This window comes from Anguilla anguilla, chromosome 3, assembly GCF_013347855.1.
Source record: "Anguilla anguilla isolate fAngAng1 chromosome 3, fAngAng1.pri, whole genome shotgun sequence".
Classification (NCBI taxonomy): Eukaryota; Metazoa; Chordata; class Actinopteri; order Anguilliformes; family Anguillidae; genus Anguilla; species Anguilla anguilla.
Genome location: NC_049203.1, coordinates 26,214,901 through 26,231,775, shown reverse-complemented (window position 1 = coordinate 26,231,775; position 16,875 = coordinate 26,214,901). Strand labels below are relative to the sequence as shown.

Genomic DNA, 16,875 nt, shown 5'->3' with positions numbered 1-16,875 from the left:
TTCTCAGTACATTTATCACACTTAAAAACAGCGATAAAACGCTCATTCTTCACAACCACCACTATGTCACAGGCCTCACATCTCATCATTTTGTTCTCCATAATGAAGGATGTATCAGGGGGCTCTGTTTGCTGCTCATGGCTGAAAACACAGGACAGAATGTTGAAACCAGGCTGCTGAATAGTCCACGAGAGGTCTTGTGGGGCAGGCTGAGGTGTGGGCTGCAGGTAACCGCTGGGGGGGGGGGGGGGTCTTGACAGTAGTCGTGGTAATTTAGCTATTTCCAGTGTGTTTGAAAACTTGATTAAAACCACAGGCTGTTACTAAAACCAGCGGATAAAAAAACAGTGGATAAAAGAATTGAAAAACGTTGAAACTTAAAAGGTGCTGAAAATAAAACTAAATAAACATGCTTTTGGTCAAATAAACACAAACTCTCTTAGTGAATTCTTGCATGTGTGCGCATTGGTAACCCTTGAACCCTTCATCCGCTAAAGAGGAGGATCAGATTTGGATGTAATCTTACCCTAGATTCTCCGTAAACACACAGATACACATACACAAACAAAAACACACGCAAACACACACGCACACAAACACACACACACCCACACACAATCACACACAAACACACACACGCACAAACAGAAGCCATCATGTCTACTTACCACATAGAAAATGGATTTCACAGAGAAAGAGTCATGTAATCAAGGATTGGTGTATTTCATTTTCTGCTTTGTTAAATATATTACTCGACAGAGGTTGCCTAAATGTCACAGCCATATTCCCATGCCCCCCACACCCCTCTCCCCACCCCCACCTTTTATTTTGATTAAAGAAGCTTTTTGGGTGATATCCAAGTCAGGGATCTTGTTAAATAAAACCGAAACAATGTAATGTCATGAGTGCATCAGTCAGAAATGCTGTCAGCATTGCTATTGATGTACTTGCTAAGTGGCAGGAGTTGTTGGGGGCTGGAAACTGTGGTGAGTTTTTTGGGGCTTTGGTGTCACAGCAGTGCAGTGCTTTGTACAACAGCAGACAACCTCTATAGAGGTCTGGGGCAGGATGTGTTCAATTAGAGTGTCTCCACAAACGTGGTTCCAGCAAACAGGATGTCTGCTACTGCCTGTATCTCCCAGGTGCATTTAGCATGTTATATGGTCTCTGGCCAGGGCAGGACCAAGCCCTGCAAACCCAACGCTGTTGTAACAGTGCAATTTGCTGGGATGAGAATGATGATCTGAGAGGGTGCTTGAAAAATGACATCTTGACACTCTGTCTGGTTTTGGGGCAAAGTGGCAAGACACTGTGTGCCTCTTTACTGTAGTAGCAAATGCATACAGCTGGGAACTGCATTAGCTCTGTGATAAGCTCAGCCAGCAATGGCAGCTTTGCGTATTAACTGGCCAAGCTCTATCACTGTAAAGGTGTGCTGTGATTGGTGTAGAGGCCATAAAGGCTGCCTGGCCATTCCCGTAAAAGAGGTGAGGGGGAGGAGTGGATTGGGAGCGTTTGCTTGGCAGGAAACAGTAGAAACTGTAGACGCTGGCTGAATACATGTCATCAGGGACAAACCTGAGAACCAGACTTTTGCTTTATGCTTTGATCTGCCATACATTTTAGCACATCAGCCACAACATTAAAACCACCTACCTCAGATTGTGTAGGTCCCCCTTGTGCCGCCAGAACAGCTCTGACCCGTCGAGGCATGGACTCCACCTCTGAAGGTGTCCTCTGGTATATTTGGATTTCTGTGTATATTTGTATCTACTGTATATTTATATCTGATATTTTGTATCTACTGTAAATTTGTATCTGATTGTGTTACTTTGTTGTCTTTGATGCTGCAACAGTGCAAATTCACCCTGGGGATCAATAAAGTACTGTACACTACTACTACTACTACTACTTATTACATTATTGTTTTTATTACATAAAAAATTTGAAATGGATTACATTATTGGGAGTTATTACACTATTGGTAGTTTATTACATTATTAGTTGCTACAGGGCTATAAAAAGCTAAGATATTGTTAGAGGGTGAATTATCAGAGCTGTTTTGGTGGCACGAGGGGGACCTACACAATATTAGGCAGGTGGTTTTAATGTTGTGGCTGATCGGTGTATTACTAACCATAACAAACAGCAATAAACTGTATGCCATCAAAAACTAAGTTCCTCTTGATAGCCAATCATTCAGCTAAGTAGGTAATTCACCAAAGTAAAAAAATCAAGCACTGTAACAGCAAGGATCTTCCACAAAGCTCAGACTCAGCACAATTTGAATGATTACATAAAAGACTGGAGCTGGCTCTAGGTTAGTTTTAGGGTGTGGCCTATCTTAATGATTGGGCTTATAGTTAGATGTAGAGTTGTAGCCTACTTGAGCTCAGGATTAAGGTTATTTTCGGGGTAAAATTAATGTGATAATTTTATTAAGAATAGCTGTAAAATCTTAGATTAGAATCACATTACACTTGCCTTGTAAAAAGAAGTAAACAGAAAACAGTGAAACAATCATGCATAATGTAATTACACAATTCAATAGCATTTAGTGTGAACCGTTTCTGCTTATTTATTTTTGTGATTGTAGCAAAAATAAATAAGACGAAGAAGAATTGGTCTCGGAAAAACTGGCTGATGGAGAGAGCACACGCACCTGGGTTGCATTAACTAATCAGCCCAGGTGTTTAAAGGTGTGTTTCTCTCCAGAGAATACACACCAAGGGAGAAAGTTTTTGCGAGAGTTTTGTTTGTTTGCAACAGAAAAGACAGAAAGAAAGTGGCAGCTGAAAAGTTGGCCAGCGGCCCCCAGCGGCGAGCTGAAAAGCTGTCCCTGGGTTTCACTTTCTTTTGTCTTTATTATTTTAGCTGGTCTGTGGCTGGTCAAAGCTGGTCTCTAGTTCGACAAAGCTGGCAAAGTGGTCAAACTGGTAGACTAGCTGACTATATAGGTTTGTTAGTTGGTCAACAGCTGGTTGACCATCTAGAAGTGTCGAAAATACAGCTTAAACCAGTTTGACCATCTTAGACTGGCTTAAACTGGAATTTTCACTGGGGCAGGGTTAGCATTAATCACACTGGAAAACAAACATTCACACAGAAGTTGTATGCCCCATTCTATCTGTTATTAGTAAAAGCTGGAAGGACCTGTTTAATTGAGTTTAAGCATGTCCACATCCCTGAATCACACACTTATATTGTTTTCCTAGTTCCATCCTTATACCAGGGCTTGACCTTAAGGACAGTGTTTTACTTCACCCAGGTACATTTCCACTGGCCCAGCTGCCAAAATAACCACAAGCACTTTTTATGGCGATTTGGCTACATGCTATTTACATTTAAAAGTGTCAAAAAATACCAATCTACAGTGTTGGTTAAAAAATGTTGTCCATTATTAAATATAAAAATCAGTCAGTCGCCGCAAGTAAATTGTGGACAAGCTTAATCTTTCTTAGCAGTTTTGACTATTCACAGATGCAAAGTGTTGGGAATCGTGGATGACATCTCCTTTGCCCGGGGATTTAGAATTCTGAGGCGATATGCTTGTAGTTTAATTAAGGATAAAACAATTATAGCAATAACTGAGCTAATATCTACCAATAGGCAGTTAAGTAGCTTGCTAACAATAAATAGAGATAGGAGTTTGGTAGATAGCTACAGTATTTACTGAAGTAACATTAAAATGATAACATTAAAAGCTGTTTTATCTTACGAGTTAATATGTCGAACCGATTGAGATGTTAGCCAGTACACATTTTAATGAACGTTTAAGCTGTAAGGCTTAGGTTAGTAATTTGTAAGCAAGTGTCGTGACAAAAATGACAATAAAGCTGTAACATTATTGATAAGCAAGTCCCAGTAGAGAAAGGATGGCTGTAAAGTCATTTGTTTAAAAGAAAGCATTGGTACATGTATGATCAAGCTGTAACATTCGTTATTGAGAAGCAAGGGTCAGTACAAAAATGACTGTTGTAGTGTAGTTTTCCTATATGCTATTTGGTAGAACAACTCTCTCTCTTTCACCTGGATAAGACTTATTTATGGCACTGACCGGATTGGTAATGTGACAGATCAATGAAGTGGCCCAAACCAAGCTCATTTTGGCCCCTGGCCAGTGGGGACTCCTTATTGTGAAGCCCTGTACATGATACAATTTTGAATTGCCTGAACTAGATTATAGCCTAATATAACAGTTACAGGGAACCATTAAGGGGGTTGGATCTAGCCACGGCTAGTGAAATGTAGCTAAAGTACAGCTCACTTTGGACCGGATCAAAAACAAAGACTTGTTGGGCACCTTCCATATCTCAATCCCGGTCACCCAACTGGTCAAAGTTCTTCTAAGCCTCAAAAGGCCTTTAGAACCTTTCTGGTGAAATATGACTGCGGATTAATCAAGCAGTTGTACAAATCATGGTATGCTATCTCAGGAAGTTTGCCTGCCTGACGGTTCTTTATTGGCTAAAACATAGCTGAGGGCAAATTGCACGGATCCTGCACTCCTAATACCAAACTCCGAATACTGCCTTGTGTTCACTGTCTAAATGCTATACTTTCTCAGAAAGCCGTACAATGTAGTACTGCTCATTTTTACAAAAACTCATACAGTTTCTGTCCATACGTTTTCATATATTGCACTGTGCTTTTTGCAATTCGAAAATAGCTTCTTTATTAGCTCTACACTACACAAAGATTAATTAAGGCTATGGCAGATAATAAACATATGGTGTGTTATGTCACTACAGACACAGAAAGTGACGTTACTATGACAAGTGACGCATGGCTCAAGCCTATTTGTGGTTATAGACGTAAGCATTTATAAATGTATGTATAGTGCTTTTGACGGTGTAGCTAATGACCATTCATAAAAAGTGTTACTAGTTCTTTGATATTAGCTGGGGAGTAATAGCATGCTCATTTTCTTTCAGGACTACACATTGACCATGTACTTCCAACAATACTGGAGAGATAAACGGCTGGCCTACGCAGGCATACCATTGAACCTAACACTCGACAACCGGGTGGCAGATCAGCTGTGGGTCCCAGACACATACTTCCTGAACGACAAGAAGTCCTTTGTGCATGGTGTCACAGTGAAGAACCGGATGATCCGGCTCCACCCCGACGGCACGGTTCTCTACGGCCTGAGGTGAGTGCTTTGAAAAGAAAAACAAGCGCTCTTTGCTAGTCTGATTTTTCCACCGGAGAGGATTAGGGAGGAGAGCTTGGACTGAACCGCATTACACGACTCCTGAGCTGCGAATGTACGTTACTGCCTGGTCGTTTCCTAATCTGGTTGATCTATCGACCTTCATCTGTACATGCAGCAGTCTGCTATTTTGGGAGAGCTTTAGTCTTACACCTCGCAAAGTGGCTTTACTGCAGATATGCAGTACTGCTGGTAAAGTGTTGTAAAACAGACCACAAGTAATCCGAAAGAGAAAAAAATAAACAGGATTAACCTCTGCTGACTATTACAGTTAGGCAACACAAGATTTTAAAAAATACATTCAGGGAGACCAAATATTACAGATGTTTGCCTTGTCTGGAACCATTAACAGATAAATGCACACACTTATATGGTAATGTGGATGGGTGCACCCACATTAATTCATCTCTGAAATGAAGTTCATCAGCCTTTTAGATTAACTAATGCTCTCTCAAAGGCACGCAAATGCACTGTGCAGATGGGCCCCTCACTGTTTTAATCACAGTGTTAACGATGAGCAGTCCTACAGGACCAAAGTGGTCACGGCCACAGGAACCATTCCTGTAGATCCATAGAAAGCAGAGTTACAGAAACGCTGCTGAAGGTGACCAACATACACAGAAATATTCTCAGTATTAAATGAACTCTTAGATTTTACATCTGAGCATTCTTGGACTCTTGAACTGTAGAGTTTACATTGAACATTTTGCAGTATAACAGGCTAACACAGGGTGTTAAATATCAGAGGTATGCTGGTCAGAGGATTTAAATAAATGCAGTCTCATACGATCAGTACTATCAGAATTTCAGCTAAGATAAGGCTAGAAGATTTAATGTTTCAATGTATTGGCTTCATCAGTGAAATGGTGTTGTATGTGGATAGCAGTCTTATATACCTAATCCTAAAGCATCACTACAGGTGTACGAGCTAATTATTGTAGAATGGAGCTACTTCCAGTTGAGAATAGAGCCTCTATTTTCAGGTAGGTTATACATGAGCATTTGCTTCCATAAGTTAAGCCGTATATGATTTATATCTACTTTCAGGGGTAGATTTTTTGATTAAGGGAAAATAGTTAATTTCTATACAGTATATATTTTCCTGGTTTTACTTCAATAATATTTTGATAGTTTCTATAAAAAAAATTTCTGAGAATCAAAGTTTAATCATCACATTTTTCCTTTGTACACTGAAAGAAAATGTCATCACTGAGGCCTGCCGGTCACCCTTCAGGTGTTTTCCATTTTCTTTTTTTCAGTTCTTATCCAGTTCTCACATGTTGCTCATTATTGCTGATTATTCAAGGCTGTCATCATGTCAAAGACTTAATTAGAGTTTTTGAGTGATCATCGCTGATGACGTTTCGACTTTCCGTATTGATTTGAGTCTGTGGTAATCTGATATCATACCACACATAGCTAGACTGATGATGAATGATATCTCCCAGAAGCGCTTCCTCTGCGGTGCAGTATTGTAGCAAGTGCTGAGGTTCGGGTCACACAGCGCAGATCCAACCGCCGTCGCTACGTGGCTATGAATCATAATTCCTTATCATGCACCGGTGTGTTTTAATTCCAAACAACACACACCATGAGGGTGGAGAGCTGGTGAGGTGGTACCAATAAGATAATGAAATCGCAAATGAGATGGGAGTCTTGTAAAACTAAAAAGAAAAACAGTTTGTATATAAAAATGTTTAATGATGTGAGCCTGTGGAACATTCTGGGCGACACCTTGATCGAGGGCACAGCAGCAACACGAGCAAAAGCAAAAAACTTCTTGTCCTTGACAGATATTTAACTTTTAATTCCATGAGTGTGAATATTTTTATACCCCCCCACCCCTCACCTTCCCATTCAGGATCACCACGACAGCTGCCTGTATGATGGACCTGCGGAGATACCCTCTGGATGAACAGAACTGTACCCTGGAAATTGAGAGTTGTGAGTTGTGTGCCCCCAGCAGCCTGTTCATTCCCATCTCTTTCATAAGCCAATCGCCTCGTCATATTAAATACTGTATTATACAAATAATAGCTGTATATTACTGAATTCACACTACTACTGCAATAAGGATGAAGGACAATAAATTAAAATAGATTTTATATTTGGTAATTCACCTTAGGAGTTATAGGCCTCTACTCTTAATGGTGGCTCTCAAAGCCATGTTGTATTCGGTAATATTAATGAAGCAACAGCCACGACAAAACGACAGAATTCAGCGGAGGTTTTCTTTTATCACATGCCTGAAGCCTAGATTCCATCAACAGTTTGTCATTGACTGTGTCTTACAAATAAATGCAAGGGGTACTTTTTCTTTGGAAACACAGTTTTGTTAGTTTCATTTAGGTGATTGCCAAATTTAAGAAATATTTTTTTTCCAGAAACAGAAGAAACAATGACATTAATTTTCAGTCAGATTTAAGGCTAATCAATTGCAAGAGGCTTTTGTCTCTTGTGCAGTCCTCGCCAACTATATACAAGTGCACACCATACAGAGGAAGGTTGCGCTGGGTAGAACTGATTTCATAATTCCCGCAATCCAGAACACTTTTCTTATAATAGCGTATGTGTATCTTCCATAAGACTGGTGTTATAAAACAAGAAAAATCACAGCTATAGTAACTGTTCATGTTCATCAATCTCCTTTGATTTGCAGCATTCACAACAAATAGATGACATCATGGTTTTGGGGTTGGTGACCCCTAGCTGCTTGTTACATACTTAATGAATGTGTGCACACACTGTTCAAGATACAAGAAAATTAACATGGCAAAAATGATTGTAAATGTGTCACTCAGGTACACATCTAATTATACATTATAGGAAGCAAATGACCTATGATCACATTCAAGCTGTGATACTAGAACCGCAACTGTAATCTGGCATTGAAGTATATTACACAACCCATTTTTAAATAAAAAGGTAACTTATGTCTACAACCCTTTTTAAAATCCAAATTCAGTTGCATCTTCGGTAAAAATGTTTTACCAAATCCAGCCTTATGTGAAATACCACATAAAATGGCACACCAAGAAAAAATATCACCCAAACTGATCTTAGAGTTTGGAAATCTTTTGGGTCATATCCATTTGCTTTATGGGCAGCCTTAACCAGGCTGATTTGTGTCATTTGTCATGTTGTACAACAAACCCAGATTATTAAATACCATGCCTTACTGCAGTCTCTCCCAGTCTCTGTTTTATGGTATATGAGAACAATCTGGGCATCACATCCATACACAGTAATATGTTCAATGTATAATCAACTCTGATAGAGGTATTTTTAGGGCAAAAGTGAGTGCTGTGTCTGGGTGTGGCCATGGACGGAAGTCCACGTTGGCAACAATTGGTCCAGCCTCAATGGGAAATGATGGGGGATAAGCCATCTATTTCCATTGGCCTCATCACTGTCTAGCGGCCACTCCTGGTCAGGCCAGGCGCCTGCAGATGCACAAACTGAGAACATACTGACCTTGTTATCCTCGGATGACATGGGCAGTATGTGATTGGTGGTGCATCTGCAGTGTGGAAAGAAGCAAGATTAGTCATCATGTGAATTGGAGGAGTCACGTGTCTACAGCCCTCTCCTCCTGAAGTAGGCAGGAAGGGTTGCTAGAGGACAATCAACATGCTTGGCGGAGTTGTGGTTGTGAAAAAATTGGTGGAAAAATATAAAAGATGCTCTGATAGAGTATTTTTAACTGTTAACACAGTATATTGACCCTTCATATAAATTATTTTATATGATTTAACAGTTAATTTAGCAGTGAGAGTTAGTCTGTGTACTGTGAACACAGGGAGAGAGGGAAAATGGTAAAACTATCCAGAGGAATTTCTTGATAGTATTCATAAAACTGAAGTCACTTAGAATATGAAGATTTTCCTTTTCTTTAGAATATTTATATCTCAGTGTGGATAATTTGTTGTAACCTGCCAGCGTTTTATTCATGTATGTCTTTGAAGTCATGAAGTAACATTCCATGACAGTCCCTCTCTATAAGTTTGTGCTTTCCTTACCTTGGTGCAGATGGCTACACGACAGATGACATTGAGTTTTACTGGAAAGGGGGAGAAGGCGCCGTGACTGGGGTGGCCAGAATCGAGCTGCCTCAGTTTTCAATTGTGGACTACAAGCTGGTCTCAAGAAACGTTGTCTTTTCCACAGGTAAGTGAGATCAATAATTTTCTGACATAACATCGAAACAATGATTGATCGTCTGAGCTGCTGCATCTCTAGGGACTGTCTTCTGTCTGATGTAAAGACTGGGTTTTGCAGAAAGACCAAAAGTGTTTTGGCAAGACACCACTAAGGAGTGATGTTAGAAGTTTATGAAGTTGAACTTTATAATGATGTATTGCTCTCCAAATCCTTTCTAGGCAGTCTAATTAAGAACACAGATCCATGTTTGCACTATTTTCTTCTAAAATAAAAATGAAGCGAGATCTTGAGTATGCGATTTGAAATGCAACTTGTTTCTCTGTGTATTGAATATTCTATTTGCTTTGTCCTCATCTCTTTATCGGAACAGTAAATCATGCACAGACAGATGTGATTTCCAGTGCTTGTGGCAGAGATGCTTGAACATGATTAACTTTGTTAAAGTTTGTGGTAAAAGATCTTGTGATCCTCCTGTTTTTCCTCTGCCGTTCCCATAAGAACCCCCCCCTCCCCCCCCACTCTCCTGTACCACTTATCTGAAAGCCTGCCTAATTACCAAGTTCACATCATGCACAAACTTCAGTCGGTATTACACTGGAATGGAGGATGATAATGGAGTGCCAATTACCCTACTGTTTCTTCAAGCCCTTTCTAAAAAATGCAGCACTTGATACAGGGCATCAGATATTCATGAGGCACTGGACCCACAGCATAAATTATTCCCTTCGAAAGCTCTGAACACTCGTGGAGACACTACAGCTATGATTCATCCCCCTGTATTCCCACTCCTAAATTAATCACATCTATAATGGATATTAGTTTTTTGAAACATATTTTGAGAACAGAGAACAGCAAGCTTCTTGTTAGCATGGTGCAGATGTGGGCAAGCAGGCCACAGGATGTTGCAGTCTACACTAATGAGCTAGTCTCTTCATTCTGTTTAATTAAAAAAGAAATAATAAATGGTATGTACATAACGGATAATCTGGTCAACCATAAATATATGCTAAATTTGTGTTTTCTTTTCTTGGGAAAGTATACACTCCCTGATTAATGTATACACAAAATGGAGACCTCTCTTATATACTCCTATTACATTATTTACATGTAAATGTAAATACCTCTAAATGTCCCTCTGGTATTTATGATAGACATTCTAGAACATTTTAAGAAATGCACATATTATTACAGTATTTTCCTTTTTTAAAAGGCTCAAATATTCAAACTGCTTTTTATTGTATATGTACAACTGAAATAAACATGCATATTTAGTTATTTAGCCTTTACCATTATGGGCCTGGAGCTCAAGGCTAAGCTATCACAAATCATTGTGCAGTTTGGACTGCAGATGCTTGTTGCCATGGCAATAAACCCAATCCATGCTGCCATTGCCATAGCAACTGAAACAAAACAAAGTATGGCTGCATGCCCCTTGAAATAAATAGCTTTTTCTTCTTTTTTTTTTTTCCAATCATGTTTCCTTAGGAGCCTACCCACGACTGTCTCTGAGTTTCAAACTGAAGAGAAACATCGGATACTTCATTCTGCAGACGTACATGCCCTCCATTTTGATCACCATCTTATCTTGGGTGTCATTTTGGATCAATTACGACGCCTCAGCTGCACGTGTAGCATTGGGTACGTTCACTGTAACAGCTGCAAAATATTGCAGTTGCCTTCAATGCTGTAAATGCGTAATTCTCTCCCTCTCTCTCTCTCTCTCTCTCTCTCTCTCCCATGTTTAATGGCAATGAGGAATAACATCTGCAATTGTGTGTCATGTCATGTTTGTGTTCACATTTGTCATCAGGGCTGAATGTGTCAGGGAATGATTTGACACAGACTAATGAAAGATGTCATTTACTATACATAGGCACATGCAGTTACCTTCTGTGGACTTTCTCTGCTTCAAGATCAGTGGCCAAGCCCTCCAGAATCTAGCAACCAGGAATTATCATAAATAAACAGAACCTGTCATATAGTTTTATAGTCATTGCAAGACATAATTTACTTCAAAAAGCTGACGTGCTTTGGACGTCAGCAGTATTATAGCATCGCAGATGTGGGGGTGTTTTTTGTGTTGGGGAGAGACATGGAGAGGGCAGTGACTTGCAGTATCCAGCAGTGCCCAGGCTCTTGTACAGGATAATGATGCCCGTTTGCTGGGGTTGCATAATGAGATGAAGTTAGCATCCCTGGTCCAGGCTGTGATTCAGCATGACCCGGCAGCCTGGCGGGACCCTCCAGCTGGAGAGAATATCACCACTCCTACTACAGTAAACTCTCATCCCTGCATCTTTTACCACCAGCCACCCACTGCCCTCCTCCTGTTAGAGATCCCCTCCAGTAACCTGTGATATAGTGAGTGCGTGTGTGTGTGTGCGCGTATGTGTGTGTGTATGCTTGAGTATGTGCCTGTATGTGCGTGTACTTGTGTGTGTGTGTGTACTTGCAGTTTTGTGTTCTTTATTGACAGACAGAGCAATCAAACCACTTGATTTTTCACTATCAATGTAAAGAAGTGGAATAAGAAGACGTAGAGTAGAGGCAGTAAATAAAATTTTGGGGTTAAAATCGGTCTGTAGTTTCTGTAGGTACAGTGTGATTCACCTGCAGTGAGGTGCAGTTGAAAGCTTTCCATTACCACCTGTGAGAGAGCAGAAAGAAGCTTCCAGATAGAGCTAACACCAACAATGCAGTCAGCAGTAAACTGCTGCACTAGTGCTTTTAAACTAAATGACACACTTGGCCTATTATTTTCCCATTATTTCAGTTTTACTTTTTTCTTTGATAGGAGTTATACATCTGTTTAGCAGTATTATGAGAAATCTATTTTAGAACCTAAATTTGCTTTTATATAAAATCTCAATTAAAAAGGCACGATTTCACCAAAAGCTCAAATAAAGATATTTGGGGATCAATTTGAAATAACAATCAAGGCTAGAATATAACAAGTGTCTAAAATGGCATGGTACTCAATGTTCTCTTTTTATTTAGCTTCTTCTTAAAGAGAAACTCACTTTCTGAGTTTTTAAAAACACTATTTCAGCTATATTGTATGTTTTTAATCGACCCATAGTTTTTATGTGCAGTAAAGAATATTTTAGATACAGAGGTCTCTAACAAATATACTACATCTCTTGCATAGGGGTATATGGTTTATGGTCTCGAATAAGAAAGCACACACACAAACATCTTTTATTTTCTTGTCAGAATCTTCTGTAAATCGAAAATATCCTTCATCGAACACAAAAACTGTCTGCGCCAATCAAACATGCACTTAACTCAAAGTAAAAAATAAATAAATAAACCAAATAACTTGAACCCAGAAAGTGAACTGTTGAGAATACAGTAAATAAATAACCGATTAATTGTACTTCATATTGGATGTAGTGGCTCCAGAAATGTGGTTGTGTTGTTAGTGTCCAAAATAATAATGATATTACCTTAGGATATACTGTATGCCTCCATTCACCTAAGACTTGGTTTCCATGTTGGCCATGTAAATCAACGTAGCAGGCTTGGGATATCTTGGCTGGAATATAAGTGCTTCAGATCCAAAGAAGTTACCGGAAGTTGGATTTACTGAGGTCAGTGGTAGTCGAAGCATTGCAAAGTGATATTCAGATAAAGGTGCTGACACTTTACAGACATTGCAAGTCTTTTGAGGCAGAAGTGCATATGGTCTTTTGGGGAAAGTGCCTTTGAGAAATAGTCAGTTGTACTTTATTTTTGGTGGCAGTAATTTAGCATTTTATGAATTTCATAAATACAAGTCAATCAATACAAGTTCTGGCATAAATTGTTTTGCAGAATGTGTCAAAAGAGGTTATAGCCATAGTTCCAAAATAATTAATATCATGTCATACCAGTAACATAATGTCCTAATAACACCGTTAAAGTGCAATAAACTCTAGTCATCTCTTATCTCTAGTCACTGAAAACACAATTTCCACTTTCAGACATTGCACTACATACACATATTGCTGTCAGACATAACACATATTTCACATATGTAAAATGCACTACACTATTTCCCCACCAAAGATGGCTACTGTAGAACAAGGATATATAAGAAACATTCATATGGAGGAGGCCAGTCTAGTTAATCATCTGCCAGATGTGAAAAGAAAAATACATTATAGATGCTGTCAACAGAAATATAACAGTTATATATAAATATATATATTTTTTAACAATTTATACTAAACCGTACACACAGCACATTTGGTTAATGTAAGCAGAGGGCCACTAATAACCATTGAACTGATTGCTAGGACCATGTTTTTGTTGTTATTCTTTCAACAGCATGGAAAAATGTGAAATCAAATGTAGTACCTTTATGTGTTTATAGATATACTTGTCACATATAGAAAGGCCGATCTTTGTGAGTGTGGATGAGGCAATATGCCAAGCAGATTTAGAGAGATTTGGCTGCTGGATGTTCTTGGCTTGTGACCCCCTGCATAGATCTGAAAATGGCCGCCCTAGTCCAGATGTTCTGGCACCCATTATTTGATGTGACCCCAGAGAGCCATCTGCCCTCTTTCTTTTCATCGCATTGTACGTTATTGAACCTTCATGTTTAGTAATGAAATATTCATTCATTTTGAGACTGTCCTCTGGACGTCTTGGGATGTGCAGTGAATGCAACTGCAAAGGTCTGTGGCATTAGGAAATAAAGTGGACATGTACTGCATTGAGCCACATTTCCTTGATCGCAATAATGTTCACATTTTTATAAGGTGAGTGACGTGGATGTGGATACTATCAAACAGAAAGACAGTAGCTTTTATAATAGATGGTTGATAAAAAACAGAACTGAGAAATGAAAAGGAGCCTTCAATGATTTGTCAATATGTGCAAATGTGTTATTCTATTTACATTTTAGGCATTTAGCAGAGAAAGATTTTAGTGCATACAATCCATTTATGCAGCTGGATATTTTCTGAAGCAGTGCAGTTTAAGTACCTTGCTCAAGGGTACAACAGCAGTGCTCGACGTAGGAATCAAACCGACAACCTTTGAGTTGCAAGCTCAGTTCCTTAACTTTTATGCTGCACGGCTGCCCTATTTACAAGCGCATGTGTTCTTTTCACAAATGAACTGTGACTCATTTAATGTTGAAAAATGCAGAGCATTCAAATTCTTCCTCTGTATTTTAATTATGACTTTAATTAGATTTGGGTAATTGAAAATGCTAATAGAATTTATGTGATCAGCATGCATACATGTTTGACAACCATTAATATTAATTAATTGCTTGTTGGCTTTGTTTGCACCAAACACACAATGTAAAAAAGATTTATGCAGTATCAAGTAGTATATCTAGTAGTGAACACCTGCTCAAACTATTTTCATTTGTAACAAAAAATAAATTAAACATAAATCACCAATAAATAAATAAACAAATAAATCACTGCGGTAGAGACATTGCAACCACTAACTAAGAATACATTTCCAAAGGGTTATTAAAATGATAGCTTCACATGTCTGGTTTTTTAATAGAAATGAGACAGTGACACCACGGGTAATCATGAAATGACGCATGTACCATATGGTGGGCTCTTTGTGGTTGCAGGGCTATTTCCCATACTAGAAGGCACCATCCTTCAGGAGATAAATTTAGTGACGAGTCTGGGCCAGAGCTTGCCACAGGCGCTCGTTCTCTGTCTCTGACCCAAAGCTGCCACACGGGTATCCGTGGGAACGGGTGCCCTAAGCTTTGTGTGCTACCATTCACACATTGCTTTCATTGCCTGTTTGGGAGCTTGGTTGTGCATGTACCTCACCAATTAGGTTTCCATCTTTTTCATAGGACCAGGGATAGTAAAGCAGGGATAATTTGTGATAGAAAACAGAAAGGAGCTCCACCAATCACCAGATGTATGTTGGTAAAAATCAGCTGACACCACCAACAGTGCAGGGTGAATACTTTTCGACTGCATCTTGGTAATTCCCACTGGGATTCTGAAGGTATAGCCAGAAAATCCACCAGTTACTTTCAGTGTTGCTCTGTGGTGGTTCCCAAATGCCTCAGTGATTTGTGGACCTCCTCCCTTCTCCACCTACTTGTAAGGTTTTACCACCACCATCTTATCCCCATGCTTAGGACCAGAGAAGCACAGCAGAGTGCTAATTTCCAGGGAGACCGTACTTCCTCAGTGTGTTCTTTCCTGTGTCAGTTCAGAGTAGCTCCATTGGTTATTTAATTTGTTGAAGGGATTTCATCGACAGAGCATTTGGTGATGTGGGCGTAGGCCTGGATTCAAATAGCATTCGCCCTCCCTGACTTTGAAAAATATGCAAGTGTTACTTTTTTGTTATTCACAAACCCGATTTTGTGAGTTGATTTTGACTGAACTCACCAAATCTGTTTGTTTTGAAAAAAATGAAGACTTGCATTTAATCATAAGACATAGTTAAGAACTGAATGCCGATCAAATCTCAGTCCTATTTTAATATTTCATAATCATTCACAATTATATGATTCAGTTCACCTTTTTATGCAAGTATGGTTTATTCTTAAATTGTTTGCTTGGTAATAATAGGTATTGTTTAGTGGCTTAGTATAATTTGTTCTGTGAGCAAGCCAGGGTAGGAGATAGAGACTTTCCTTTAAACTACTTAAAATGAATAATTCTGACCTTGGTGGCAGCACTGTGTGAAACCTGGGCAGTTTCAGCTATAACAGAGATAGAAGAACTGTTTCTTGCTATAAATTGTTACAGTATTATTAGAAATTTCTGTGAAATGCATAGACGCAGTGCTGTCACAGTAAAGACGCTTAATAAATGTGCCTGAATCGTCTACTGATGGATGGTCTCTCCTGAAGTAGGAAACCTTGTTTTCCATGATGAAGAAATAATATCAGGAAAATTATTGAATAACTTATAGTGGCACCTGTGTGTAGGTGGACTGTGGTACTGTATAACATGCTTGGTCCATTAAAACATACCTTTTCAGTAGACACATGGTGTAAAGGCAGCCTTTAAAAAACTTTATGCATTGGTACATACAGTTGTAGGAGTTTGGTCCTTTGTAAAATACAACTTGTATGTTTTATTCCAGAGATTAGGTCAATAACAATTTATTGACAGAGCAAAAATATAATCCTTTACAGTATGCAACATACCAGGTGAAAGTAAGGAAGGTCAATTACAATGCAGTGTTGTTCAGGCACCTGCTGTATGCCCCTTTCCCCAAACAAAATGTACCAAGGAGGTGGCAGGTAACCAAATGGTCATTGTTACCGTTGTTATGAATGTCTGCTAACCTTCTGACAGACTTTGATAGTCTTTCATATCCCCTTTTGCACTTCCACATCGCTGGCAGGTCTATCCCTAAACACCATTATGCATACCGAGGCTGATTTCATTAGCCAAGCGGATTTTCATTAACCAAGCAATATCACCTTTGCATGTGTGTTTGTCTGCCTCACATTTGGTTCCGGTTGGCCATCAGCCACGCCCCTTTGATCAATTCAAATCTACAGAAAG

At 39.2% G+C, this 16,875-nt stretch overlaps 1 protein-coding gene across 2 annotated transcripts in view; it reads left to right on the top strand.

Annotated features, from left to right (window-relative positions):
- The window catches only part of gabrb3 (gamma-aminobutyric acid type A receptor subunit beta3), a 68,643-nt gene that overhangs the window by 41,104 nt on the left and 10,664 nt on the right, over positions 1-16,875 (top strand). For both annotated transcript variants that reach the window (XM_035410428.1, XM_035410429.1), the window contains exons 4-7: positions 4,935-5,155; positions 7,077-7,159; positions 9,245-9,382; positions 10,862-11,014. In XM_035410428.1, coding sequence (XP_035266319.1) covers positions 4,935-5,155; positions 7,077-7,159; positions 9,245-9,382; positions 10,862-11,014 — 595 coding nt within the window. The remainder of the gene's footprint in view (positions 1-4,934; positions 5,156-7,076; positions 7,160-9,244; positions 9,383-10,861; positions 11,015-16,875) is intronic.